At 46.6% G+C, this 27,562-nt stretch overlaps 1 protein-coding gene across 1 annotated transcript in view; it reads left to right on the top strand.

Annotated features, from left to right (window-relative positions):
* HKDC1 (hexokinase domain containing 1) overlaps positions 1 to 27,562 on the top strand; it is a 52,142-nt gene that overhangs the window by 9,146 nt on the left and 15,434 nt on the right. The window contains exons 3-13 of the mRNA XM_040485235.1: positions 5,164 to 5,312; positions 5,424 to 5,543; positions 10,306 to 10,401; positions 11,408 to 11,507; positions 13,652 to 13,835; positions 17,450 to 17,605; positions 18,709 to 18,942; positions 20,167 to 20,471; positions 22,313 to 22,458; positions 22,553 to 22,672; positions 27,266 to 27,361. Of these exons, the coding sequence (XP_040341169.1) occupies positions 5,164 to 5,312; positions 5,424 to 5,543; positions 10,306 to 10,401; positions 11,408 to 11,507; positions 13,652 to 13,835; positions 17,450 to 17,605; positions 18,709 to 18,942; positions 20,167 to 20,471; positions 22,313 to 22,458; positions 22,553 to 22,672; positions 27,266 to 27,361 (1,706 nt within the window). The remainder of the gene's footprint in view (positions 1 to 5,163; positions 5,313 to 5,423; positions 5,544 to 10,305; positions 10,402 to 11,407; positions 11,508 to 13,651; positions 13,836 to 17,449; positions 17,606 to 18,708; positions 18,943 to 20,166; positions 20,472 to 22,312; positions 22,459 to 22,552; positions 22,673 to 27,265; positions 27,362 to 27,562) is intronic.

Consider the following 27,562-nt stretch of genomic DNA (forward strand, 5'->3'; position numbering starts at 1 on the left):
CTGAGTTGTAACTGTTTTGCCCAGGTAAGATGAGAACACTGAGGACCAATGAGCTCCCCCAATGGCAGTGTCCCAGTGCTCCCACCAAGCTCCAGCGAGGGCTTTGGGGCCCTTGAAGGAGCAGGGACTGAAGTTTAGGAAACTCCCAGGGACTTTGATTGGATTAGCTGGGTTCTGGGCCCCTGTGGGCCAATGACTGGGTCAAGGTAGTTTCTGCCATTCTAGAGTTCTCCGGGAACTGTGATGTGAAAGTCCTATTCCCGCAGGGGTGGGTGGGTGACATGGTGGACAATTACTCACCCTGGAGGGACATAAGCTTTGGAGAGAGACAGTCCTGTTTAAAAAAATCTGCTGAGTTCCAGATGCTGTTCTATGAAAGTGCCTAGGGGACTATGGTCCTCGAAGGGTCATCCAGGGCCATTCAGAGTAAGCATCTGAGTCATGGGTGTGTCTATGGCGGGAGGCACCAGGGTGAAGTCCTCCCAGCTTCCTGTGCTTTGGTTCTTCCTGCTGAGGGGTGTCCCCAGAAACGAGGGAAAGTGACTTTGATGGTCTGGAGGCTGTGGGGATAGATGTGTCTTCCTGGCCCTGGCTATTTCAGGCAGGTTTGGAAGTGAAACTGACAAGTCTTAGAAACCCTCAGGCCCGGAGGTACCTCTCCTCAGAGCCTCTCATCATATAATAATTCTCACCGGTGATCCTGTTGCAGTGAGGTCTTGGGACCCAGAGTCCCTGGGGCCAAGTGGCCTTGGTAAGTCCCAGGACCACTGCACTCCTGTCTGCATCAGTAAAAGATCAGGGTTGTTAGGATCTGATGAAGTCATGTGGAGGGAGTGCTTTAAAATCTCCCAAATATTGCCCCAAGTCTTGTGTGGCTCCTGTGAGCTGGTGGTGTAATTTCATGTTTGCTAACAAAAGCAAACAAATAAAATGCTACTAATCCACTGGGACCTCCATTTCAAAAATGTGTGCAGGTGCCAGAGAAATCCTGAGTTCACCTACTGTCTGTAATTCCCTTCCTTTTATCCAAACCTACCTGAGAGGGGGTAACTTGTTAGAGCTTAGCTCCCTCCCAGCCTTTCAGTGAGGGAGCTGCAACTGACTGTTCTTACAAAATGCCTTAAAAGCGTTAGCATTTGTGCCTTATCCTCTACCAGTCACGAGGGAAGGGGGACGGGAAGTGCCCATCACATGATTGTGACGGTGACCCAACTCCAGATGCTGCTACTGAGGGGGGAGACTTGAAGGGGAGCCCAGGGGGCCTGACGTAGTCAGCTGATATGCCCAGGGGGCTGTCCTAGAACAGGGGTCCCTTGCTTACCTGAGTATGCGACTCAGCTGCAGGGCGCTTGGGTGGCTCAGTCATTAAGCATTTGACTTCAGCTCAGGTCATGATCTCACAGTTCGTGAGCTCGAGTCCCACTCTGGTGAGCATGAGCCCTGGGTGAGCCCCACTTTCTCTCTCTCTCTCTCTCTCTCTCTCTCTCTGCCCCTCTTTCACTTGTGCACTCTCTCTCTCTCAAAACAAAAAACAAAAAGACTCCCCTGAAGCAGTTCCTAAATGTGGTGTGGTTTCTCAGGTCTCTTCCCCTGGAGATTCTGCATCTCCAGGAATCTACACATTCAGTCATCGTGCATCTGTGGGAACAGGAAGGAACAGGGGCATAAACCCTGGGAGTGGCTTAGGAGAAGGAAACCCTGGAGCCTCGGAAAGGTCACAGAATCCGCCTACAGAGGCGGATTGTCAAGGCAACCTCACTCTCTTGGGAGATCGTTATCTTTTTATTTTTTAAAAAATTTTATTGAGATATAATTGGCACAACATTGTATTAGTTTCAGGTGTACAACACGATTTGATGTTTGTATATATGGCAAAATGACCACCACAGTGAGTCTAACATTTGGCAACACATGTAGTGACAAATTTCTTTTTTTCTTCTGATGATGACTTTTAAGACCTACCCTCTTAGCAGTTTTCAAATACGCAACACAGTATTATTAACTACAGTCACCATGTTGTACATTACGTCCCCACGATTGGACGGTCATGATAATCTTCATAATTGCTGTCGAGATCCTGACGGCCCCACTGCCGCTATTGCCTCTTCTTCTAGGTAGGTCCTCCCTCCCTCAGGTTCCAACGAGTCCTTTCTCTGGGGTCAAAGTCACAGAAGGGACCACGCCAGGTGGTTTCCATGAAATTGCATCTTGAGTCACTGGTGGAGCCAGGTGATTGCACACCGATAAGAGCACCGGTGTCCAGAGGAAGGGATGAATCCATGCTACGCTACACTGGGTTTTGCATATCACCTCCAACCCGAACCGCAGCACAGGAAGCTCCTCTGTTATTAAAATCCTCCAGTCTATTCTGACTGGTGCTGGAGGCGTTTTCCCCAAATCTCCATCAGAGCTCGGCACTCCCATGCTTCAAATCTTTCTGTGGCTCCCCCTCACCTTCTGGATAAAGCTCAAGCTCTTTGGGGTGGGGCAGTTTTTCCAACTCTTTCCTAGTTTATCCCGAGACTACCTGCGAGCCTCATTTCTGTCACACCTCCCTCTTTCCGCAGAAGCAGACCCTCCCTTCCCTACGTGAGCTCATTCCTTGGCTCCGGGTTTCCTCCCTGGGACCTCCTCTGGCCCGCTGCCTGCCTCCCTCCCTCGCATTCTTCAGTACTCTGCTCCTTCCACCTCCTCGGTGGCGTTCACTCCTGCCCTCCCTGTGCCTTCCTAGCACGTGGCATGTTATCTGGCACAGAGTCAGTGCTCAGTAAATGTTCATACAAGGATTGTGTGATCTTCCCTATTTCCTACTTCAGATAACATCTGCGAAAGCATCTCTTGTTTGGTACGTAATGAAGGCTAATAAAAATTGCACAGTATCAGGTCCCTGGATTCCCTTCATGAATAATAAATGACTCCAACAGGCTTCTTTGGGGGCTGATCTAGGGAGATAAGAATCTTTCTGTCCAAATAATCTCCACAAAAACAAAAGATCCAGCTGGCTGGGTCTATAAATGACTAAGCCCGTGCAACTCTAACTGTGGTCCAGAGACCTGCAACAGAGACCTGGGAACTTGTTTAGAAATATAAAGTCTCGGGGCGCCTGGGTGGCTCAGCCGGTTAAGTGTCTGGCTTCGGCTCAGGTCATGATCTCACGGTTCGTGAGTTCGAGCCCCGCGTCGGGCTCTGTGCTGACAGCTCAGAGCCTGGAGCCTGCTTTGGATTCTGTGTCTCCCTCTCTCTTTGACCCTCCCCCACTCACACTCTTTCTCTCTGTCTCTGTCTCTCTCAAAAATAAATAAACATTAAAAAAAAAAAAAAGAAAAATATAAAATCTCAGGGGTGCCTGGCTGGCTCAACTGAAAGAGCATGCGACTCTTGATTTCAGGGTCACGAGTTCAAGCCCCATGTTGGATGTAGTGATTACATCCATATGTACATACATACGTATATATACATACATTTTTTTAAAACCCACAAAATCTCTGACCCCACCTAAATTGAATCATGTAATCTGCATGTTAAAATTCTTGGGAGATTCACATGCACATTGAAGTTTGCAGAGCACACTGCTCAGGAGGGCCTGTCTCTAGCTCTTTGAGTGCCAGGAATGGAGAACCCAGGCAAGCCAGGTCAAGAAAGGAGGTCTGTTGTACAAAGACACAGAAAGCAAAAAGGAAGACACACAGGATCTCGTGAATCTGAGGGCAGGAACCGTGGTACACTTAAGCTGCAAGGGAACTAGGAGTCAGAATTTCCCTCCATGGTTTCGGCCTACATACATAGGGCCACCTTGGCTCCTCAGCTGACCTCTGGTCTGGGGCATCTTCCACTTTGGTTTTTACCACCAACTAGCAATTTCTCACTGTGTTTTATTTCACGTTTCACAAGAAGTAAATCTGAATGGCCAGCTGGTCCCTATATCCATGCAGCCGTGTCTAGGGTCACACGGTACAAAATAAGGCCACTTGGGTGACCAGATTTGTGGTCATGGAGTTTCACTTACATGTGCCTTGGGTGGATGTATATCATGAAGCATGCCTAACATGTAGCCACTTGTCAGGCACAGATAATTCTATACGAAGGCTTGTTGGTTCAAGAGTTTGTACACCTGCATTCCTATCCCACATCTGTGGCTGATGCAGACACTGGCAAGAGTCCTGGCAGAAATTCTGTCTGGATCCCGAGTTGAAGTCACCAAAGTGAACTGCCTCAACCTTTTTGTTATTATTTATTATTATTATTATTTATTATTCCCACCTTTTTATTAACAGCATCTGCCTTGTACTGGGCTGGGTCTGGCCCCAAATATGAAGATCCTTGGCCCCTTAAGAGCTATCATTTGGTCCCTGTCTTTTTTCCCTTCTGGAGTCTTTTCCCTCTGCCCATGAGATTGAGCCTTGTATGGGGCCGGTTTCTCTTCCCTGCATACCTCCCTGCCTTTTCCTTCTGCCTTACCAGCACTTTGCCCACTCTTGGAGTATCTGCTCTCAGCCTGGTTGTGGCATGCTAGAATAGACTCCATCCTCAAGGCCCATTTCTTCTTTCTTTCTTTTCTTTCTTGTCTTTCCTTGTCTTTTCTTGTCTTTTCTTATCTTTTCTTTTCTTCCTCCCTCCCTCCCTCTCTTCCTTCCTTCCTTCTTCCTTTCCTTTCCTTTCTTTCCTTTTCCCTTTCCTTTTCCTTTTCCTTTTCTTTTCTTTCTTCCCGCAAGTCGGGGAGAGAGAAAAAGTCTTAAGCAGGCACCGTGCTCAGCACAGAGCCTGACGCAGGGCTTGATCCCACGCCCCTGGGATCATGATGTGAACCAAGATCAAGAGTCAAATGCTCAACCAACAGCCACGCAGGTGCCCCAAGGCCCATTTCTAATACCACCTGCCTCAAGTGGGCTTGCATTTGCCTCCACGTTTATGCCCTACAGCGTGACCCAGTGGGCGGGGCCTAGGCTGCAGAGTCTGGCAGGTTTGGGTCACACCCCAGCTCCGCCCCTTACCGGGAGGGCTCAGCTCATGGTTGTACTTCTAGAGTCTCAGCAAGTGGGTATGATGATACCTAATTCATGGGGTGGTTGTGAGATTTAGTGACATTTATTACATGTCCAACTTCTAAAGCAGAGTTTGCCGTATAACAGACCTTCAATAAATGATAACTTTGTTCTTTAATAGAAAAAGGGGAGTTTCTTTCCCTGGATCTTGGAGGGTCCAAGTTTCGAGTCTTGAAGGTGCAGGTCTCTGAAGAGGGGAAAAGAAACGTCCAGATGGAGAGTCAGTTCTACCCAACACCCAATGAAATTATCCGAGGAAACGGCTCAGAGGTATTGGGGCAAGGGCTCTGTGAGGGGGGGTGGGAGGGGGGAAGGTCTTGACATCAAGTTTATAAGTGACCATGCCTTAGCCCAGTGTTCTGTGCTTTCTCTTCTCTGTAGCTGTTTGAATACGTAGCTGACTGTCTGGCAGATTTCATGAAGACCAAAGGGTTGAAGCATAAGAAATTGCCCCTTGGCCTAACCTTTTCTTTTCCCTGCAGACAGACTAAACTGGAAGAGGTAAGGTTCGTGCCGGGGAGGGAAGAAGCTGTGTGGGATTTGGGGTTCGGGGCTGGAGAATGTGGGCAGGTTCAGGAGTCAGGCTGGGAACAGGAGAGGTCAGCAAGAGTTTTCTTGTTTTTTTCTTTTTCTTTTTCTTTTCCTTGTTTTGCACAATGAGGTGGAATTGTGAGGCAAAGAATTTGCAAATGTGGCTGCCTTGATTTTGCACTTGACATGGGCACAGCACACGACAACGGAATAGTTTTTACCCTTTAGTTCTCACACTTGGTTGCGTGGGAATCCCCTAGAGGGCTTGTTAGACACACATTGCCGAGCCCCACCTGAGAGTGTTTTAATTTGTGGGGACTTGGGTTTGGATTTCTTACAGCCTCCGGGGTGGGGGCCACACTTAGCACGGCTGACATAGCTGACTGGAATAGAGCAGGAAGGCTCATGGAGTCTCACCTCTCCAGTAAGTCCTTAGGAGGAGAATGTAGGTGGGGTCATTGGAGCGACAGTGTTGTCACTACCCAGCTGGGGTCTCAACTCTGTGTGACTCAGATGTTCAACTGATAAACAGGGAGAAGTCAAACCCAATCTATGTAAATCTGCAAAAATAAATAGGGACCATATAAAAGGACAACGAGCTTTCTGGGGCCAGGGGGTCACAGTCAAGAGTCAGGTCTCCCCAGGCCACACCAGACTGGGGTGGTGGCCCATGATCTCCTCCTGCATGTACTGGTCATGACACCCAGCTGACAATTCATGGAGCACCTTGATATCACGGACGGCCTTGGGATGTGTTTGCTATTGCTGGCATGAGCCACTTTTCAGTGTGGAATAGCGGAAAAGGAATGGGTTTTCATGTCCCACAGACTTGTCTTTGAATCATGGCTCAAAAGAAGCTGTGTCCCCCGGTCAAGTTACTTAACTTCTTGAGCCCTTTGTTTTCCCGTATGTAAAATGGGGATAATAATAGCTACTTGCCAGTCTGAGGGGAAGCCTAGACAAAACCTCTGCGACGTGCCCAACACTGTGCCTGGTGCATCAATGGTAGCTGCAGGGTCACCACAATGATTAATCCCATGCAACTTGTCTCTTGGTGCTTCAGTACCTTGTCCCCCGGCTCAATAGATGTTTCTAGAGGGAAGGTGCTATTTTATATTATTCTTTTTATATTATTCTTTTTCTCCACCCCCAGAATCTGTAGCACAGTGTCTTGTATTTAATAGCTGATTGTTAACTATCTCACAATTAAGAGTTTCAATCATTTACTTGATTCCACTGAATGGGAACTTGCCATGATCAATCTATGCAGGGGATGGGCTGAGGTTCACATTTTTATTATTTTATAAAAACAGGGATTAGGGGCACCTGGGTGGCTCAGTCAGCTAAGCATCTGACTCTGGATTTTGGCCCAGGTCATGATCTCACCATATGTGTGTTTGAGCCCCACATTGGGCTCTCCTCTGACAGTGCAGAGCATCCTTGGGATTCTCTCTCTTCCTCTCTCTCTGCCCCTTCCCCATTCACACATGCACACATGCACTCTCTCAAAATAAATAAACTTAAAAAAAAAAGGATTAGAAAAAATTGGTATAAAGGCTTCAGGGGTGCTGGGTAGCTTAGTCAATTTATCTGACTTTTGATTTTGGTTCAGGTCATGATCCCAGGATCATGGGATCAAGCCCTGCATTGGGCTCCATGTGGAGCATAGAGCCTGTTTGGGATTTTGTCTCTCTCCCTTGCCCCTCTCCCCCACTTGTGTGCGCTCTCTCTTAAAAAAAATTAAAATTAAAAAAATTAGGGGTGCCTGGGTGGCTCAGTCAGTTAAGCGCTTGACTTTGGCTTAGGTCATGATCTCATGGTTCATGAGTTCAAGCCTGGTGTTGGGCTCTGTGCTGACAGCTCAGAGCCTGGAACCTGCTTTAGATTCTGTGTCTCCCTCTCTCTCTCTCTGCTCCTCCCCCACTTGCACTCTGTCTCTCTCTCAAAAATAAATAAACATTAAAGTTTTTTAAGTCAAAAATTAAGATGGTTTCAGAGAATGTTAGAAGAGGCCAGTTGGAGTCTGGCTGTGAGGTGTCATCATCTTTGTTGGCTGGAGGAGCAGAGGTCCCAGAGTTGGTAGAGGAAGGGGGAGGAGGAGTCGTTGGAAATTAGGCCTCCAGATTTGAGATCAGATTCACCAAATAGTTAAGCACCTTTTATTCGAGCTCAGAAAGGGAGACCCCAGGAAGAAGGAAGAGACTTCTCGAGCTCTGTTGGAGTTCATTTGAGTTTGAAAACCAAACTTGTATATTTTCTTGATAACTGGTGGTGAATGTATAGTTTGTTTATCTGGGATTTTGGCATTTATCTAAGTCAAATCCCTGCCTGCATCTTTATGTAATAATAATAATAATAATAATAATAATAATATTAATGGCACTGTACCTCAGATTTCGGCAGTGTATTTATACTGTGCTGAACTCTTTATGTGTATTATCTCATTAAATTCCCCAAGCAATCATATGAAGTAGCTATGATCATTTCATATGTGAGAAAAGCTGCAGCTCAGAGATGTTAAGAGACTTGCCCAAGGCCACACAGCCCAAGCTCACAAGCCCCCACCCACTCTTTCCAGAGACATAGCTCTAGAACTTTGTTTAAAATGGCAGCAGGTGCCTGGAAGCATTTTGACCCATTTTGTGTCATTTCCCCAGTAAGGATTTTCAGGTAACATTTAAACTTGGGAAGAGTGCTTGATTATATGGAGGAAAGGAAAACTGGTTTTTCTCATCAAAGTCTAGTTGAATACTTGTATTTTATAAAATTCCACCCCCCCCAACTGCCTTTCAGTGAAGCCTAAAGAAAAGTAGAAAAACTTCAGGCACAGGAAATGCACTAGTAATAACTCAGTGTGGGCACAGCTATTTAATCATGGTTCTGCTGCAGACATAGGTTTTGTGGCACTAAAATAAGGGCTCTTGGAGAAGGTGGGGGCTGACAAACTGAGTGCAGAAGGAGGCGGGAAGGGAAAGCCTTCCTGAGAATGGGGTGGCCAGGGAGTCTTCTTTGTGAAACTAAAAAATGATTAAAGAAAATAAGAGCCTGGGACTTAAGAGGGGCGGTCACTTTGCTGTGGTTGTTTTCTTTTGTTGTTTTTAAGTGAGGGAACAGAAAAGTCTTAGCTGGAGAGAAATTTCTTTGTGTATGTGTTCCTAATGATAAAATGGTAATACTTTTCAATGTAGAAGAGAGAGAGATGAGGGTAGGAATTGAAAAGTTTAAAGAAGAAAACAGAAGTCACCTCTAATCCCAACTCTCAGAGATACCCCCGCTACTTGAATGGTTGGTTTCCCTTCCAGCCATGTCTATTTTCAACACTGATGTTATTGCCGTATGCATAGTTTTAGAAAATATAATTGTATGTACCTTTTTTCCACTTAACTATGTATCACAAGCATTTATTTCCCACACCCCCGTACGCCGTGCCCTCAATAAGTCCCACATGTCTCCAGTACACTTTTTTTGGGGGGGGGGACGCCACCCTAGTCTTTTACTCTATCCCATGAAGCAAGGCTGTTCCCGAAACCAGTGGCGGCAGAAGTTAGGGAGAGCTGCCACTAGGTGGCGCTGTGGTGCAGGGGAAAAGACCTCGTGGCCGCTCAGGATTCCGACAACCGCATTCCAGTTGGACCCTTCGCTCACTGTGCTATCTCTAGAGCACTTTCCTTCCTCTCTAAAAAATCCCAGCTTCTTTATCCATAAACTGAAGGGATTGGGAGGGTGTGGTCGGGGAGTTTATGAATTTTGGCTCAGCTGCTTTTGACTGCGGGCAAATCACTTGTCTCCAAAATTCTCTTCTCAGTCTAAAACATTCTGATTATTTGCTATTTTACAAAACTCTTGGGAAACAACAATTTTGTAAAAGGTTCTATTTTGGGGGCACCTGAGTATCTCAGTCAGTTGAGCATCCGACTTCAGCTCAGGTCATGATCTCACAGTTCAGTTTGTGAGTTTGAGCCCCACATCTGGCTCACTGCTTGTCAGGGAGGAGTCCGCTGGAGAGCCTCTGTTCCCGTCTTCCTTGCTCCTCTCCTGCTCAAGCTCTCTCTCAAAAATAAATAAACACTAAAAATATCTATCTATCTATTTTAATTTTTAAGTAATCTCTACACCCAACATGGGGCTTGAACTCATGACCCTGACTGAGATCAAGAGTTGCACGCTCTACCAGCTGAGCCAGTGAGGTGCTCTGGGAAACACCAATTTTAAGCAACTCATTGATCATGCAAATAGAGAACCATTTTTCTAAGTTGAAATTAAGTTCCCAAAGGAGCCCTGCCAGGTAACACCGTGCCGGTTCTGTCTCATGGACCTGGCCGACCACATATTCTGCACACACAATGTGTATCTACCATATGCCAGGCCTTTCGCTCAGAGCATTCCTGGGGCCGAGGCAGGATATGACGTTTCTCCACTTCACAGACGAGTAAACTGAGGCTCGGAGGGGTTAAATGACTTGTCTAATATCTTGTGAGCCCAAGTGTTCTGACTCCTCAGCAGTTGCTCTTTCTGCCACCGTGTGTGCTGTTTCAAACAGCTCACATGAAATAAAGATGTTTAGATTATTAGGAAAACCCTCCGAAGGAATGCTGAAAGAATTGGGGTGGGGGGGGGTTCAGCTAAGAGAAGAGAAAGCCATGGGGCTGCACTTTATGCGTGAAATGTCTGCCACTCGTTTTGAGAACTGAGCACCTTCCTCATTTTCACTGGCTCTGAAATCTTCTCCCAGGGCATCCTGATTTCATGGACCAAGAAGTTTAAGGCACGTGGAGTTCAAGACACTGATGTGGTGGATTGTCTGGCCAAAGCTATAAAAAAACACAAGGTGAGGAATTCACCAGTCCCAGCCCAGTTCTCTTGAGGTGGGGTCTCCTACTCTGCCTGTCCCAGAGGGAGGATCAGAGATGGGATTGATCTTAGGGAAGGTCTCCCTGTAGATGTGACCAATTGTGACCAGTTTGGATGAGCCCATTGGTGAGCCTTGGTTCCAATTGCTGTTGGAAGGTGGCCCAGCCCCCTCAGAGGGTCTTGGTTAGGCCCTGTGCATGTGTGATGCTCTAGCCCCACCTTTCCTCTCTGAGCTTAAAAGACTGCTTTCTTTCCAGTCTGGCTGTCTCTTCTGTTTTCCACTGTCTGTTCATGGGCTATCTTTATTCGTTGAGTAAATTTTATAATAATCTAAATACCTGAAGACATGCTCCTTGCTGAGCCGAAAAGCATACAAATAAACCCAAATTATTTGTTATCCTGACACCGAGGAATATTTTAATGTATACCCTTCCAGTCTTTTTTCTCTTTAAACATGCAGTCACAATCTCTTGTATCTTGTGTTTTTCTCTTATTGTTTCGTTTTACTTTAAAATGTCCCCCCAAACCTTGGGGGAGCCATAAGGTAATAACCCAAGTTGACCTGCCAACATGGGAAACCCAGATGGGATGTCCCTAGTGCTGCCCACAGAGAGGACTTGGCTGAGGCTGGTTAAGCTGTCCCCATGGGGGAGGACTTGGGTCCCAGAATAAATATGCTTTCTTTGGTGTTTCTCAGATCAAGACTGCAGTCCTGGTGGTCTGTCACTCATATTTCATTGCATGGAGACCTTCACCCATAAGGCAGGAGCATGGGTTCCACTCTTTAGCTCCCGACTGCCATTCCTCTTTTCTAGATCCCGGAACCTTGATAGAGGCCTTGTTTCTTCCAGGCAGGCCCAGCAGGCAGGGTCTAGTAATTGTCTCAATCACCTTCACCGCTTTCGCTTCCTCTGTGGGGAAAGATAAAGGGATAATGCCTCCTTCTCATCCACTGATGTCCTTTGGGACTTGTGTTCAAGCAGGACATAGACGTGGACATCCTGGCCTTGGTCAATGACACCGTGGGGACCATGATGACGTGCGCCTATGATGATCCCTACTGTGAAGTTGGTGTCATCATTGGTAACTCAATTTGACTTGATTCTCCGGGTTGGGAAAAGGGATTCGTCTGGGGCTTAGTTTTAGCCAACTGAGTAAATTCTGTGGAAGGGTGCTGACACTTCCTATTTATGAGAAGTAACATAGGGAAATGGAAAATTAAAACATTCATTCATCCATCCATCCATCCGTTCATTCAACGAGTATCTACTGCATGCCTTTTGTGTGCTAGGCCCCATGCTCTGCATTGGGTTTTCAGCGGTGAGTTAATACTTAGAGGTTCCTGAGCTTTCAGTGGGCAAGTGGGGGGAAGGCCTGAAAGGTATAAACAAATAATAGAACTGCAGGTGGCGGTGAGGGTGATGACAACAAACAAGCACAGGGTGGTGTGACCAAGGGTGAGTGTGGCGAGGCAATCAGGGCAGGTCTCTCTAAGGGGTGACATTTGAGCAGGGACCTTGGTGATGAGGAGGAAGGAGCGAAGTGGAGACAGAGAGGAAGAGAGTCGCTGCGAAGGAAAGAGGAAACCTATGGCCTCTGAGGTGGGATTGCGTCTGGGATGCTCGAGGACCCTAAAAAGCTGAATGGGGGCTGCACCAAAGTGAGTGAAGGCTGAGAGTCATAGGCTATTCAGGTCCGAGGGAGTGGACGGGACTGGGCAGATCGCGTGGGACACAGGACAGAGTTACCATAAGGTCTTTGGCTTTTACTCCGAGGGGAGGCAGGAAGGCACTGGAGGATTTGGGTGGGGAATGGGTAAATGGAGTGTGCGTTTTTAAAAAGCTCGTTTCGGCTGCCGTGTCAGCCAAAGAGAATTGACAACTGGGGCAAGAATGGAAGCAAGGTGACCAGCCAAGAGGTCACTGTATCTCCTGTGCTGGCGAGACATGGTGGGGGCCTGGACCAGGGACGTCGCAGCACCACGAAGGTGCCCGGTGGGTGGTTCTCGACACCTGAGCTGGGAGGGAGTCTGCCAGACGCTGGCCGTGAGAAGGCAGTATGGGGGACAATAAAACCAGATGCATTAGATTTATCGACTGTTCTTGAATATTTCCGGCCACCTCCCCGTTCCGTTACCACTACTGGGGAGAGTTTTCTGAATTGCTTTCTCTTTGGGCAGGATCCCAAAGGGCAGGATCTTTGCACCCAAGCGGCTTGATCTGCCTTCCCATTTCCGGAGCCCTCAGCTCAGAATGGGATGGGTGCTTGCCAGTCACATCTTCTAACCGCTGTCACCGTGTCTTGGTGACTACGTGTGGCACCCTGCAGACTGGGAGCCACGCCTAAATAGAGTCCACACTTTTCTTAGAAAAGCTTACTCTAGGTACTGTATTACATTCTGCTTCTCTCATTTCTTATTTCTCATGTTGGCTTTAAAATCCTCAGACCAGAGCATCAGGTAGGGGGAGAGCCTTTAAAAAAATAATTTTTCTAAGCAGCTTTATTGAGGCGTAAAAATCCTCTCATTTAAGGGATACAATTCAATGATTTTTAGTAAATTTTGAGTTTCCTAACCATCCCCGCAATCCAACTGTAGAACATTTTCATCAGCCCAGTAGGTCCCAAACAGATTGTGCCCTTTTGTAGTCACTCCCCAATATTCTAGTGTTTGAGGAATCTCCTTGGAGTGATTTTGTGTTTGAATAATGGAATGTTGCTTTCTTATGTCATAGCTAATCACTGTCAAAGATAAGGATATAGCTTATGCTAGGAACAATTTGTGGCAGGCCATGAGTACAGACTATTTTTAGTATCAAATAGAGAAGACGCTAAGTAGCTTAGAGAAAGGATTAAAAAAATTAACAGTAGGTTAGTGTTTTGTTTTTTTTTTTTTCTTAATTTCCAAGGTTAGGTTAACTCATCCTCCTCTTTGTAAATGTGCTTTGTCAGCTCTCATGCATATTCATCAGGGACTTCTTCACAATCGACCCCATTCATGACAGCAAACCATTAACATCTGAGAAGTGTAGACTTGGCGTGTCAGCTTTATTCCTCATGAACTCCAGGCTTGCCAAAGCTGTTCCCTCAGTGAGAACCAGGCCCGGGAAGTGGATCAAAAGCACTTTGTGGTACATTCAGAGGACTCTCAGGCAGTTAAGAGTTCTCTCTGTCTTTGCCCAGCTGGGAGCCCTTCCGTCTTTGCGTATTCGCTCTGATCCCTTGTTCAGGCACTGGCACCAACGCGTGCTACATGGAGGACATGAGCAACATTGACCTGGTGGAAGGTGACGAGGGCAGGATGTGCATCAACACGGAGTGGGGGGCCTTTGGGGACGACGGGTCCCTCGAAGACATCCGCACCGAGTTCGACCGGGAGCTGGACCTTGGCTCTCTCAACCCCGGGAAGCAGCTGTGAGTCCCCTCGTGTGCTCTAAATCGGGGCCTCGGAATTTACAGTAAATTGCCAGTCCCTCAGGTACACCTTATACCCGGCAGATTTTCTAGACGTGACTAGTTTCCTGCCACGATGATTCTGCGAGGCGAGGCTTGTGTTTCAGTTTCATTGGACACCTGTGGAAAGTGAAGGCAAGGAAATGGAGTGATGCCCCCTAGGTCATAATCCTGATTCAATTTCAGTCCGTATTTCCGGAGCACATATGTGTGAGGCAGGGGAGATACGCCGTGAACCCAGGGACTCGGGTCCTGCCCTCTTGGTGCGTTCGGACGAGGGGCCATAGAGCAGACCGATGTGGCCAAGGGAGCAGGACTCAGGCAAGTCCCTCACTGGTGTTTCCAGGGCTCCCCTGTCACCCCACTTTCTCAGAGGCCTGATCATAGCACCTGGGGGTCTTTCCCAGCTCTCATCCCACACTCACCAGTGGAGTAACTATTGGGAGTTTGCCCTAGCTCTGCCTGCATGCTGAGCTCCCAGAGCTTGCCTTAACAAGCAGAGTGCCTTACACACTGTTGCAGCTCCTGAAGTGTTTCTTGGACAAAAAGACATTTTTTAGATAATTTTTTTTTGTGGGGCACCTGGGTGGCTCAGTCAGTTACACATCCAACTTTGGCTCATGATCTCATGGTTCATGGGTTCGAGCCCTGCGTCAGGCTCTGTGCTGACAGCTCAGAGCCTGGAGCCTGCTTCAGATTCTCTCTCTCTCTCTCTCTCTCTCTCTCTCAAAAATAATAAACATTAAAATTTTTTTCTTTTTTTGTTTTGTTTTGTTAGTTTTTATCCTTTCAAAGTGAAAGAATAGTTTTTTAAAATGTTTACTTGTTTATTTTGAGAGAGAGAGAGAGAGAGAGAGAGAGAGAGAGCATGAGCGTGGTAGGGATAGAGAGAGTGAGAGAATGAGAATCACAAGCAGGCTTGTTGCTGTCAGTGTAGAACCCGTTGTGGGTCTCGATCCCACGAACTGTGAAATCATGACCTGAGCAAGAGTCGGTCACTTACCTGACTGAGCCACCCAGGAGCTCCCGAAAAGCCTTTCTTAAAAAAAATAGAATAATTTCAAACTTACAGAGAAGTTACAAAAATGGGACAAAATTCCCCTTCACCCAGATTCCTTAAGTACTAATATTCTCTCTCTGTTTCTGTGTACATGTATATACATACACATATATACAAAATGTCTAAATAGAATTATTTTTCTGAACCATTTGAGACTAAGTTGCAAACATAGTATCCCTTCAGTCCTAAATACTTCAAAATGAATTATTTGCAAACAAGTGTATTGTCTCACATGACCAAAGTATAATTATCAAAATTAAGAAATAAATACTTAATCTAACTTATAGAACTTACTCAAAATTCATTAGCTGCCCCATTACTGTCCCTTATAAAAGAGAAAAAGTTCAGGCTCACACATTACATCTTGTTGCTCTTGTCTTTAGCTTCCTTTAATCTGGACATCTTCTGTAGTGTCTCTTAGCTTTTTATGATCTTAAGACATATAAGCCATATATTTTACAGAATATCCCTCAATTGTATTTTCCTGATGTTTCCTCATGATTAGATTCAGGTGGTGTATTTTTGGCAGGAATATCACAGAGGGGACGATGTTTCCTCTTCAGTGCATCACATCTGGAAGCACATGCTGTGTGTTCCATCCCATGTGATGCTACCTCGAATCACTCGGCTAAGGGGATATGCAAAGGTTTCTCTACCAGAAGGTTATTGTTATTCCTTCTGTAAAGAATACGTATCTGGTGAAGCCTGCTTTGAGGCTATGTAAATATCCTTTCTCATTAAACTTTCTCTCTTTACTTTTAGCATCCTTTGATGAATTTCCAAATCTATTATTCCCTCCATGTTTATTCGTTGTTATTTTACTGTAAATAACAGCTTTCCTATCTCCTCCATTTATTTGTTTATACTAATATGAACTCATGGATTCTTTTTTTATTATTTATTTTTTAATTTTTATTTTATTTTATTTTTATTATTTTTAACGTTTTTTATTTATTTTTGAGACAGAGAGAGACAGAGCATGAACGGGGGAGGGGCAGAGAGAGAGAGGGAGACACAGAATCAGAAGCAGGCTCCAGGCTCTGAGCCATCAGCCCAGAGCCCGACATGGGGCTTGAACTCATGGACCGCGAGATCGTGACCTGAGCTGAAGTCTGACGCTTAACCGACTGAGCCACCCAGGCGCCCCCTTTTTTTTTATTATTTAATGGAGGGTTCTTCTTATCATTATTTATTTTGATGCTCAAATATTTTTGGACATGACCAATGGAAGCTTCTCCAAACTGGTCCCCTGTGTCCTTAACGATGTGCTCCCATCACTCTTGAAGTACTTCCTTATTTTTCTGGCCCGGTAAGATGTTCCAGGCTCATCGGGATTTTTTCTATTCCCAGCCATTTTCTCAAGAAGCTCTGATGAATAAATATTTTGAGTCCCTCCTAGAAACGATTCAAACGCTAGAACCGCATACCTGGAAAACAAATTTCTGCTTTGGGCGTACCTGCTCCCCAGCACATACCTGTTTCACTGGTGACACAGAGCAGTCATGGCCCATGAAAGTGGGACCCATTTTTTGGACTTTGTCGTCCTCACTCTCTCCATCTCACTTAAAACAAATTTCATCCCCCAAACCCAACCAGGATTTCTTTTGACTATCTTCTGCTTCTGCAATGTTCTAAGAGGTTTTATAACGAAACAGGTAAAGTTGATTAGAAAACAGGTTGTCCTTGATTTTGTGTCTATTATCTTGGAGAATAAAAATTATATTTAGTTTTTTCCCTGGAAAACAATTAGTAATTGCTTGTTGGATACAAATTCAATGTCAAGGTGTAGGTAGCCTGGTGGGATATGTCATCCACACTATTGTAGAACCTCTCTGGTTCTACAGACACAGCATCTTTCTCTCTGGGACAAAAGCATGGTATAGGAATTGGAAGTGTCTGAAATTTGGGTTTGTCATGCCATGGTTGGTGATCTTGGGATCACCTGAAGTCCATGAAGTCAAGATTCCTTATACCTAATATGAGAATGGTACTCCTGTGGCCAGGGGTGATTTGTGATAAAGATCCTTGGATTTAAGCACTTTGTGAGAAGGAAGGAATATTAGGTCTCCTCTAGCATAGTTCTCTCCTTTTATAAATTTTTAAAAAATGTTTATTTTTGAGAGAGAGACAGAGTGCAAGTGGGGGAGGAGCAGAGAGAGAGGGAGACACAGAATCGGAAGCAGGCTCCAGGCTCTGAGCTTTCAGCACAGAGCCCCATGTGGGGCTTGAACCCGTGAACCGCGAGATCATGACCTGAGCTGAAGTTGGACGCTTAACTGACCAAGACACCCAGGTGCCCCCCCTCTCCTTTTATAGATGAAGAGAATGCATCCCAGAGAGAATAAGTGAGCTCCCAAGGGCACCCCGGGCTGGGATGGGGACTGAGGCCTCCTGACCCATGGAGTTGTCTTTCTGTTTCTCCTGCTCTTGATCATGGGCCATAGCTCATGAGCATTGGGAACGATGCTGCATAACTAAAGGTGTTGCTGCTACTGATCTGTTCACCAAATTGTAGGTTTGAGAAGATGATCAGCGGCCTATACCTGGGTGAACTTGTCAGGATCATCTTGCTGAAGATGGCCAAGGCAGGCCTCCTGTTTGGCGGCAAGAAATCCTCTGCTCTCCACACTAAGGGCAAGATTGAAACACGGCATGTGGCTGCCATGGAGAAGTAAGTGGCTGGCTGAGTCCTTTTCACCTTGACTCTGCAGAAGGTTAGAGTGGGGAGCCAAGGTGTGGTATGATCATGGTAGTGGTCCAGCTAAAGGGACCAGATCTGTCCAGATCTTCACCAGGACAACTTCGGACCTGGACCCAGCTTCAGGTGGGTTGGCGATGCCTACCATGGCTCAAGTGTGGCTTCTTGTTGGTTTCATCAGCCAGGGATTCTGTGGTTGCAGGTCAACTCCTTTCTTTTCCTGCCTTCTTCCTCCCTAAAGTGGTCACTTACAACCTTTTTAGGGCCACAGACCTGTTTGAAGGTCTAATTCAAGTTCTGGACCTTTTGCCATAAAAATGTACATTTGTACTCAATTTTGCTTACACTATTAGGGCATTCTTGGACCCATTAAAGATTCCCATGCATGGAATCTTAAGGTAAGAACTCCTGCTACAGCAAGAACCTTCTCTACCTGGTGCTGTTGGAGACTGACTTTGGCTTTGGTGATGTGAGACCTCACACAGAGGTCCCTGCAATGGGGACAGGGCTGGTGAAGGCGGCTGGAACCAGTCCACTCAGGGTCCTGTTCCTCAGGCTTAGAAACCCCGGCATTGTCCTGAGCTTCATAATCAGTTTAGATTCTGAGCTCAGCGGAGTGGCAGCTGACTCCTAGAGTCTGATTTTGTGCACAGCATAGCAGGGACTGAGTTTCTGTGAAAGGCAGAATAGTACAGGGTGGTTAAAAGGGTGAGCTCGTGATCTAACTGCCTGAGTTCAGATCCTGACCCTTGCAATTCCTGGCTATGCGACTGTGGAGTTACCCTCTCTATGCCTCAGGTCTCTCTCTGTACAATAGGGTAATGCCAGTACTTCCCCCAGGATTGTTGTGAGGGTTGTATTAGTATGTGTCAAATCTGTAGACAAGTGCCTGGCATATAGTGAGGGCTCAGTAAACGGTGGCTGCTATGATCATTGTTGATATTGTTATCGTTATTCTATTACTAGGTGCCAGCTTACTTATTTTCCCACTCCTGCGAGGTGGGAAATGTGGTTCTCTAAGGGGACTCTCATGGGATGGAGAAATGTGGTCTTCTCACTCCTATTCCCCTGGCCAGGTATAAAGAAGGCCTGGCCAATACAAGAGAGATCCTGACAGATCTGGGCCTGGAGCCTTCGGAGGCCGACTGCATCGCAGTTCAGCACGTCTGCACCATCGTGTCCTTCCGTTCAGCCAATCTCTGTGCAGCGGCCCTGGCAGCCATCCTGACACGCCTCCGGGAGAACAAGAAGCTGGTGCGGCTCCGGACCACCGTGGGCATGGATGGCACGGTCTACAAGATACATCCTCAGTGAGTGTCGCCTGCCAGCCTGCATCCCTCACAATGTGTCTCTCCAGAGCAGAGTCCCAGGGTTCTCTCTAAACTCTGCTGCTTCTCTGTGTTGCTGGCACCAACCACGTCCTGTTGGTTCTGAGTTTACAGAGGAAAGAGAGACTATATTCATCTAGCTGGCTGGGTTGCCTTGGGGGATCATTCTTAAATATTCTGGGGCGCCTGGGTGGCTCAGTCCGCTAGACATCGGACCTTTGATTTTGGCTCCGGTCATGATCTCACGGTTGTGAGATTGAGTCCTGCATTGGGTTCTAGGATTCTCTCTCACTCTCTGCCCCTCTCCTGCTTGCAGTGCATGCTCATGCTCTCTCTCTCTCTCTCAAAAACAAAAAAAGAAAAAAAAAAGAAAGAACAGAAAAGAAATATTTTGCTAAACCCAGTTGCCTGACTAGAAGGGCATCCATCCATGTGCTTATCCATCTGTCCATCTATCTATGTTAGTATCAAGTACCTACTATCTGGTAAGGTTGGAAAGTAATATACACTCAGTTATATATGAGGAAAAATCAGAATGGCAGAGGGTGCCAGGTTCACAGGAAGGATACTGGTAAGAAAACACAGAGAAGTGAGAATTTCCTAGAAGGAGGAAGTGTGAGAGTCCCTCTGGCTAATAGAGGTGGTATTGGAAGTCAGGTGATTACACACTGGAAAGCGCTGGGGAAAGAACCCTTCCCGTTTGGACAGAGATGATGCTCAGCCAATACAGTCTTGTGGACATGCCCTACTGATTGAAATATTAATGGTAAAATAGCCATTTCTTGGGGTGCGCCTGGGTGGCTCAGTCAGTCAAGTGTCTGACTTCGGCTCAGGTCACGATCTCATGGTTCGTGGGTTTGAGCCCTGCGTCGGGCTCTGTGCTGACAGCTCAGAGCCTGGAGCCTGCTTCCGATTCTGTACCACCCTCTCTCTCTGCCCCTTCCCCTCTTGTGCTCTCTCTCACTCTCCATAAACTTAAAAATAACAGCCGCTTCTTTGAGCCTCCAAGTGTCCCTTCTGCTACCCTAGCTGCCCTAGCCCCTCCCCCCAGTCATCTCCTTACCCTCCCACCATCCGGCAACTAAAGAGGTGAACCCAGCAAGGCTCCCCAGGACCCCACTCCACTGCTACACCTGGGTCTCTTCCCATTGACCAGGCATGGGCCTTTATGATTATTACATATTTTGCCATCACCCCTGCCTTCAGATACCCAAAACGCCTGCACAAGGTGGTGAGGAAACTGGTTCCGAACTGTGATGTCCGCTTCCTCTTGTCGGAGAGTGGAAGCACCAAGGGGGCTGCCATGGTGACAGCGGTGGCCTCCCGTGTGCAGGCCCAACGGAAGCAGATTGACAAGGTGCTGGCTTTGTTCCAGCTGACTCAAGAGCAACTTAAGGCTGTGCAGGGCAAGATGCGGACTGAATTCGAGTACGGGCTGAAAAGAGACACCCACCTGCTGGCCACGGTCAAGATGCTGCCCACCTACGTTTGCGGGATGCCGGATGGTACAGGTGGGCCATGCACAGAGCTCTCCAAAACTCCTCAAACCCAGTTAGGTTGTTTTGTTTTAAAAGCCTTGGAGTCGTGTCTGTAATGGAGGGAGGGGGAGTAGGGTAGAAGGTCGGTACTCCTTCTGAATCTATTTGCCTTGGTTGACCCAAGGCATTTGCAACGGAAGAATACCTAAGTGAGGTCACATGTGTGTGTCTATGTAGTCGAGGACACAGAGTGTACCCCACGCTGTTGGCGAACAGAAGACCCAGGTGTTGTCCCTGGGAGCTGCCATCTGGACCCTTGGAGTTGTCTGGCTTGTCTTCTGCCTGCTCCTCTCTCTCTCTCTTCTCCTGGGGCTTGGTTACTCCTCTCTGTCTCTCTCTCATTGCTTTCTGACCCTTTCCCTGTGCTCAGCCCAGAGGAGCCACTAAGCAGTGGGGTGAGTTCTTTAGACAAGTCACTTCACCTCTTTGAACCTCAGTGGCCTTACATGGAAACAATGACCTTTGTAAAATGGTTTTTTTATCTTGTGATTTTCTTTGGAATCTTTCATCTCATTTCCTCCTCACAACCACTTCGTAAGTGATGTAGTGAAAAAATGATTCCCATTTTCTTGCTGACAATTCGGAGACTCGGAGAGGTCAGATGACACACTCAAAGCCACGCATCTGCACCTTGGGTCTCACAGCAACAGAGATCTTTTCCAGCGCTAATATCCTTCGAGTCTGTGTGGGCAGGAAACATAGGAGCCGTAAAAGACACTGTTCAAGTGTTCGTTCTTTGACCTCTTTACTCCTTCTGCCTTCATTTTTCACAATTTCACTAAGTACCTACGATAGGTCGGGCTCTGGTCCAGGCACGGCCAGAGAGCAGGGAGGAAAACACAGTCCCTACCCCTGTGGAGCTTACGTTCTGTTGGGCTGGCGGACAATAAGCAAAAGCCATGAACATTTAGTAAATCATAAACAAGGGCCACGTAGCAGCAGATGCTATGAAGAAAAATAGAGCAGGATAAGGGGTCAGAAAGCTGGCTGGGAGTGATGCCTTCGGCAAATTCGGGAAACAATAGAATGACCGGTGTGGCCAGAACGGAGTGAGAAGAGGCAGAGGGCAAGTTGCAAGGTCACACAGAACAGACTCTGGTGCTCTTCAACGTCAGGAGAAATGAGAGATACTATTGGCCCTGGATGGTAATGGGGGTCGGACTTGACATGGCTTCTTTTTTTTTTTTTTAATTTTTTTTTCAACGTTTATTTATTTTTGGGACAGAGAGAGACAGAGCATGAACAGGGGAGGGGCAGAGAGAGAGGGAGACACAGAATCGGAAACAGGCTCCAGGCTCTGAGCCATCAGCCCAGAGCCTGACGCGGGGCTCGAACTCACGGACCGCGAGATCGTGACCTGGCTGAAGTCGGACGCTTAACCGACTGCGACATGGCTTCTTATTGGTCACGTGCAGGTGTGGGAATCCAGGAATGAGAAGAGCAGGGGGCAGGAAGAATCATTTCATGAACACTCCCTCTAGGCCACAGAGACAGGATGGAAACACCCTCCAGAGTTCATTGCAGTCAGTGTAGCCTGGCCTGGATTCACCCTCAGAGGCTCCTTGAGCACAAGTATCCAGTGTGGCCTTTAGCAGATACCAAGAAAAGCAGGCGGCCTCAGTCAGCCTCAAAGCGCCTGCCCAGTGCTCTGACCCTGTGCTTGGTGACGGCCACACTCCTCTGGCTCGAGAGCCCCAAGGAAAAAGGCTCTGAGTCGGCTGTATTTTGGTGTCTCCTCTTCCTCTCAATGCCTCCACGTGAGCCCCTGTTCTGTGGACGCTGGTGGAAGGCAGCTCCAACTTTCTCCACCACAGAGAAAGGCAAGTTCCTTGCCCTGGATCTGGGGGGAACCAACTTCCGGGTCCTCCTGGTAAAGATCAGAAGTGGACGGAGGTCGGTGCGAATGTACAACAAGATCTTCGCCATCCCCTTGGAGATCATGCAGGGCACCGGCGAGGAGGTGAGCGCCGGGCGGGGGAGTTCTGTGCCTGAGGGGCCAGCCTGCCACCCTGTGTCCCTGCTGGCCTGGCCTGACTGCCACTCTTTCCCTGCAGCTGTTTGACCACATTGTGCAGTGCATCGCTGACTTCCTGGACTACATGGGCCTCAAGGGAGCCCAGCTGCCCCTGGGCTTCACATTCTCATTTCCCTGCAGGCAGACGAGCATTGACAAGGTAAGACAGCCCCGCAGGCTTACAGACAGCCCTGTGGGCTTCTTTCTCCCACCAGGGAACCTCAGCGTACCTCTGAGTCAACATTTATTTCCTGTTTTAAGGGTCTCCGGTTCAGGGCAGCTGGGGAAACATAATCAAGAACTTGATTATGTTTTCTACTAATATTTTCTATTCATTATGTTCCATTTTCACTGGCATTTTTTTTGTTTTTTGTTTTAAAGATTTTTTCATTTTTTTTTTTTTTAAATAACTTCTATTCTCAATAGTGACACGCTCTCCTGACTGAGCCAGCCATGTGGCCCCACTGTTATTTTTTGGATTGAAGTTCACAAGAGATTTAGGGCAGTATACAGTAAAGGGACACATGCGTAAGAGAGCTGTTAAATGGGAGGTTAAATCATATTATGGAGAGATGGAGAGAGGTAATGACCAGTTAAAGCCAGTTATAACTTTTAGGTAGTAATAATGCCTGTGAACTCCTGGGCGGCCAGTGTGAACAGGGAGACACGGTAGGCTGCAGGGTGTTATCTGTTGAATGAAGGCTTACCGGTGCATCAGAAGTGTATTTCCTTCCTGATATTAGAATCGGAGAAAGAATTTATCACACAAACACTTACTTAGTTGACAATGAAGGACATCATGGGTAACAGTTTTAATAAATCATTCATAATAATTTAGAAACGTGTATCACCAAGGCTTTCTTGGAATTCTGGGATAAAAATGCCATTCTCCGAGGGCGCCTGGGTGGCTCAGTGGGTTGAGCGACTGACTTCAGCTCAGGTCATGATCTTGCGGTTCACAAGTTTGAGTCCTGTGTCGGGCTCCTTGCTGACGGCTCGGAGCCTGGAGCCTGCTTCGGATTCTGTGTCTCCCTCTCTCTCTGCCCTCCCCCGCTCATGCTCTGTCTCTCTTTCTCTCTCTCTCTCAAAAATAAATAAACATTAAAAAAAAAAACACCCAAAAACCCCATTCACCAGCTCGTGGAGAGGGAGCACATGTGCTCCCTGACAGGCTTACTTACAGGGCTGGCGGAGAGAGAGCACCACTTCTGAATTTATGGGGAGAAGTCTGGTCAACACAAGTCAACCCGAGAGCTCATGACGATGATAATAAGAATGGCACCAAAGATTTGTTAAGATTTCATCTAATCCACTCAGCGTCCCCATGATGTACATACTATTTTTGTTTTGTTTTGTGCCATTTCTTTAATTGTAGTAAAATAGATACTACACAAAATTGACCACTTTAACCACTTTTAAGTGTGCAGTTCTGTGGCATTAAGTACATTCGCGTTGTCATGAAACCATCACCGCTATCCATCTTCCAAATTTTTTTATCTCCCCAAACTGAAACTCTATACCCATTAAGTAATAATTCCCCAGTTACCCCTCCCCCAGTCCCTCCTAACATCTAGTCCACTTCCTGTCTCTATGAGTTGGACTATTTCGGGCACCCCATCTAAGTGGAATCATACTGTATTCGTCGTTTGTGACTGGCTTATTCCACTTAGCTATAATGTCCTCGAGATTCATACATGTTGTAGCACGTGTCACAATTTCCATCCTTTTTTAAACCAGTGATAGCTCATTGTATGTATGCATACTATTTTTAATCACCTTGTTGTGGCTAGGAAAATCAGAAGCACAGGGGTGCCTGGGTGGCTTGGTCGGTTAAGCGTCTGACTTCGGCTCAGGTCATGATCTCACGGTCCGTGAGTTCGAGCCCCGCGTCGGGCTCTGTGCTGACAGCTCGGAGCCTGGAGCCTGTTTCAGATTCTGTGTCTCCCTCTCTCTCTGCCCCTCTCCTGTTCATGCTCTGTCTCTCTCTGTCTCAAAAATAAATAAACATTAAAAAAAATTAAAAAAAAAAAAAAAGAAAATCAGAAGCACAGAGAGGTAGTGACTTGTCCGAATTGCCATATCTATAAACACTGGTGATACTGGTCTGAGAGCCCAGGCTCTTACACTTCACCCTTGGGGAGACCAGGACCTGGAACCGTGTCGTTAAAATGCACAGCACACCTACATCTATATAATTAAAACCAAAAAATCAAGAAACAATCAATATCCATTTTCTATCCTATTTCATTTCTCATATGAGAAAGTTGAGCCATGCAGGCCTCATCTGATTGGTCAGTACAAAATCAAACTGAGGCAGAGCTCTTTGGGGCTCTGAGAACAGCATGGAAACATGCACATCAGCAGCGCCTTCCCATCCGAATTATTCAGAGAATGAGGAGAGAGGGGTTCAAGAGGTTGTGTTATCTGGTAATATGGCTGACTCTCTTAAAATTAAAAATGCCAGAATGCTAAGGCCGGAAGACCCATTTCTCAAGATTCTATTTCTCAAACATGTGCCAAGAAGGAATGAACAAGGATGTTCACTCCTTTTTAATAATGAAACATTAGAAATAATTCAAATGGCAATGGAGGATGACTAAGTAAACTACAGCCTATCAGTCATATGGACTTAATTACTTGATTTGTATTTATTTATTTATTTAAAAAAATTTTTTTTTCAACGTTTATTTATTTTTGGGACAGAGACAGAGCATGAACGGGGGAGGGGCAGAGAGAGAGGGAGACACAGAATCGGAAACAGGCTCCAGGCTCTGAGCCATCAGCCCAGAGCCTGACGCGGGGCTCGAACTCACAGACCGCGAGATCGTGACCTGGCTGAAGTCAGACACTTAACCGACTGCGCCACCCAGGCGCCCCACTTGATTTGTATTTAACAGGCACACACACAGTGCTTGTTCTGTGGTGGACTATGCTCTGAGTGCTTCACAGATATTACCTACCTAACTGGGAGGCAGCAGAACACAATAGTTAAGAGCATGGGTGTGGAACCACGTTGGATCTTGGCTTCTCCACTTACTGACTGTGTGACCTTAGGCAAATTACTTAACCTCTCTGGTTTCCTCATTTGAAAAATGGAGATAAAAATAGTACTTATTCTATAGGTATTTTTTATTTCTATGCAATTATATTTGAGGAATATTCTGCTCAGGGAAGGAATGTGGGACATCTGTATTAACTGACCTGGAAAGTCAGTTATCTCTCAGATTGGGGGGATGGAAAGTTAAGGGGGACTTTGTCCTTATCAGTAACACTCTAATTTTTCTACAAAGGCAACACATTGCTGTATGACTGCTGCCATTAAAAATTAAAACACTGGGGTGCCTAGGTGGCTCAGTTGGTTGAGCATCCAACTCTTGATTTCAGCTTAGGTCGTGATCTCACGGTTCACAGGTTCGAGTCCTGCATCAGGCTCTGTTCTGGCAGCGCAGAGCCTGCTTCGGATTCTCTCTCTCCCTCTCTCTCTGCCCCTCCTCTGCTCATACTCTCTTTCTCTCATAAATAAATAAGTAAATAAATAAATGAATGAATGAATGAATAAATAAATAGTGAATGAATGAATGAATGAATCAGTCAATCAATCACCAATGGGGAAGGCAGCCACATGCAGCTGTCCAAAGTCCTGAATGGTCCATGAGCACCAAGACACAGCCGCTCCTCCTGACCCAGGACACTTGGCCTCTCAGCCTCTCAGAAGTTCTGACAAGTTCATGGATACACAATTAAGAGGCAGGAGGAGACCAACTGATAGCTGGGAGCAAATCCACTGATGGCTGGGGAGAAAAAAGAAAGATTTCTAAAAAATAGTATTTTTTGTAACTGCAACTAATAAGAAAGAGTAATTTTTTTTTTTCAAATCTCTAGTGAGTCTCTAGTGTTCTACGTACATCCACCAGGAAAGGAACAAGGGAGCCCAGCTTCCCAGGTGCCCCATGTGTGTGTGGTTTTTAAAAGAATAATAGTATAATTCAGCATCTGTATTTGTTTAACGTGTGTTTACTTTACAGTGTATGGTGAACATTTTTCTCTAACATTCAATGTTCTCTTACAGCATGATTTTTTATGACTGTTTAACATTTCCTATATCGATGTACAAGATAATAGATGTATATTGTAATGATAGGATGCCTCTAGTTTTTCACTGTGGAACCATGCTTTGACGGACATTTTGTAGCATTTATCTTTACTCACATCTTTAAAAAAATTTTTTTATGTTTATTCATTTTTGAAAGACAGAGAGACAGAGCACAAGCAGGGGTGGGGCGGAGAGAGAGGGGGACATAGAATCCGAAGCAGGCTCCAGGCTCTGAGCTGTCAGCACAGAGCCTGACGTGGGTCTTGAACTCACGAACTGTGAGATCATGACCTGAGGCGAAGCCCGACGCTCAACCCACTGAGCCACCCAGGTGCCCCTTTAATCACATCTTAATCGGTCCTTCGTTAAATTAGAAATAGAATCCCTATGATCCAGGCCTTTGTTCTGTGAGGTCATGGCCAGGGAATAGGAGTTGACCCTTGATAAATACAAGCTTCTACAGTTGTTCCCCTTGGCAGTGGACCTTGTCTGGGCATCATGCTCTGGGCCCCGTGATAGGCTGCAGAGATGGAGTGGTCAAAAGCACATGGTTTGGACTAGCAGCCGACCACAGCACTTCGAATCTATTGGATGTTGAGATTGTGCAGTGGTCCCAGCAAACTATTATTGCTGAAATGAACTTCTTCTTCTTTCCTTCAGGGAACACTCATTGAGTGGACCAAAGGCTTCAAGGCCACTGACTGTGAAGGGGAAGATGTGGTGGACATGCTCAGGGAAGCCATCAAGAGGAGAAATGTATGTTATGGTGTTAAGGCTCAATGTCTCACCTTGCCCCTTCTCCCAGGTCCCTTTACTCTGCCATCCTGTGCCGAGTCCTGTGACTCCAGCCTCTGCTGCTCCCCCCCCACTCCCCCACCTTGAGCTGATGTGGCCCTCCTGCAGCTGATGTGGCCCTCCTGAGCCTGTTTGGCTTGTACATCCTACTTACAATATGGC

Source organism: Herpailurus yagouaroundi, unplaced genomic scaffold (assembly GCF_014898765.1).
Source record: "Herpailurus yagouaroundi ecotype Mexico unplaced genomic scaffold, PumYag 163, whole genome shotgun sequence".
In the NCBI taxonomy this organism is placed as follows: domain Eukaryota; kingdom Metazoa; phylum Chordata; class Mammalia; order Carnivora; family Felidae; genus Herpailurus; species Herpailurus yagouaroundi.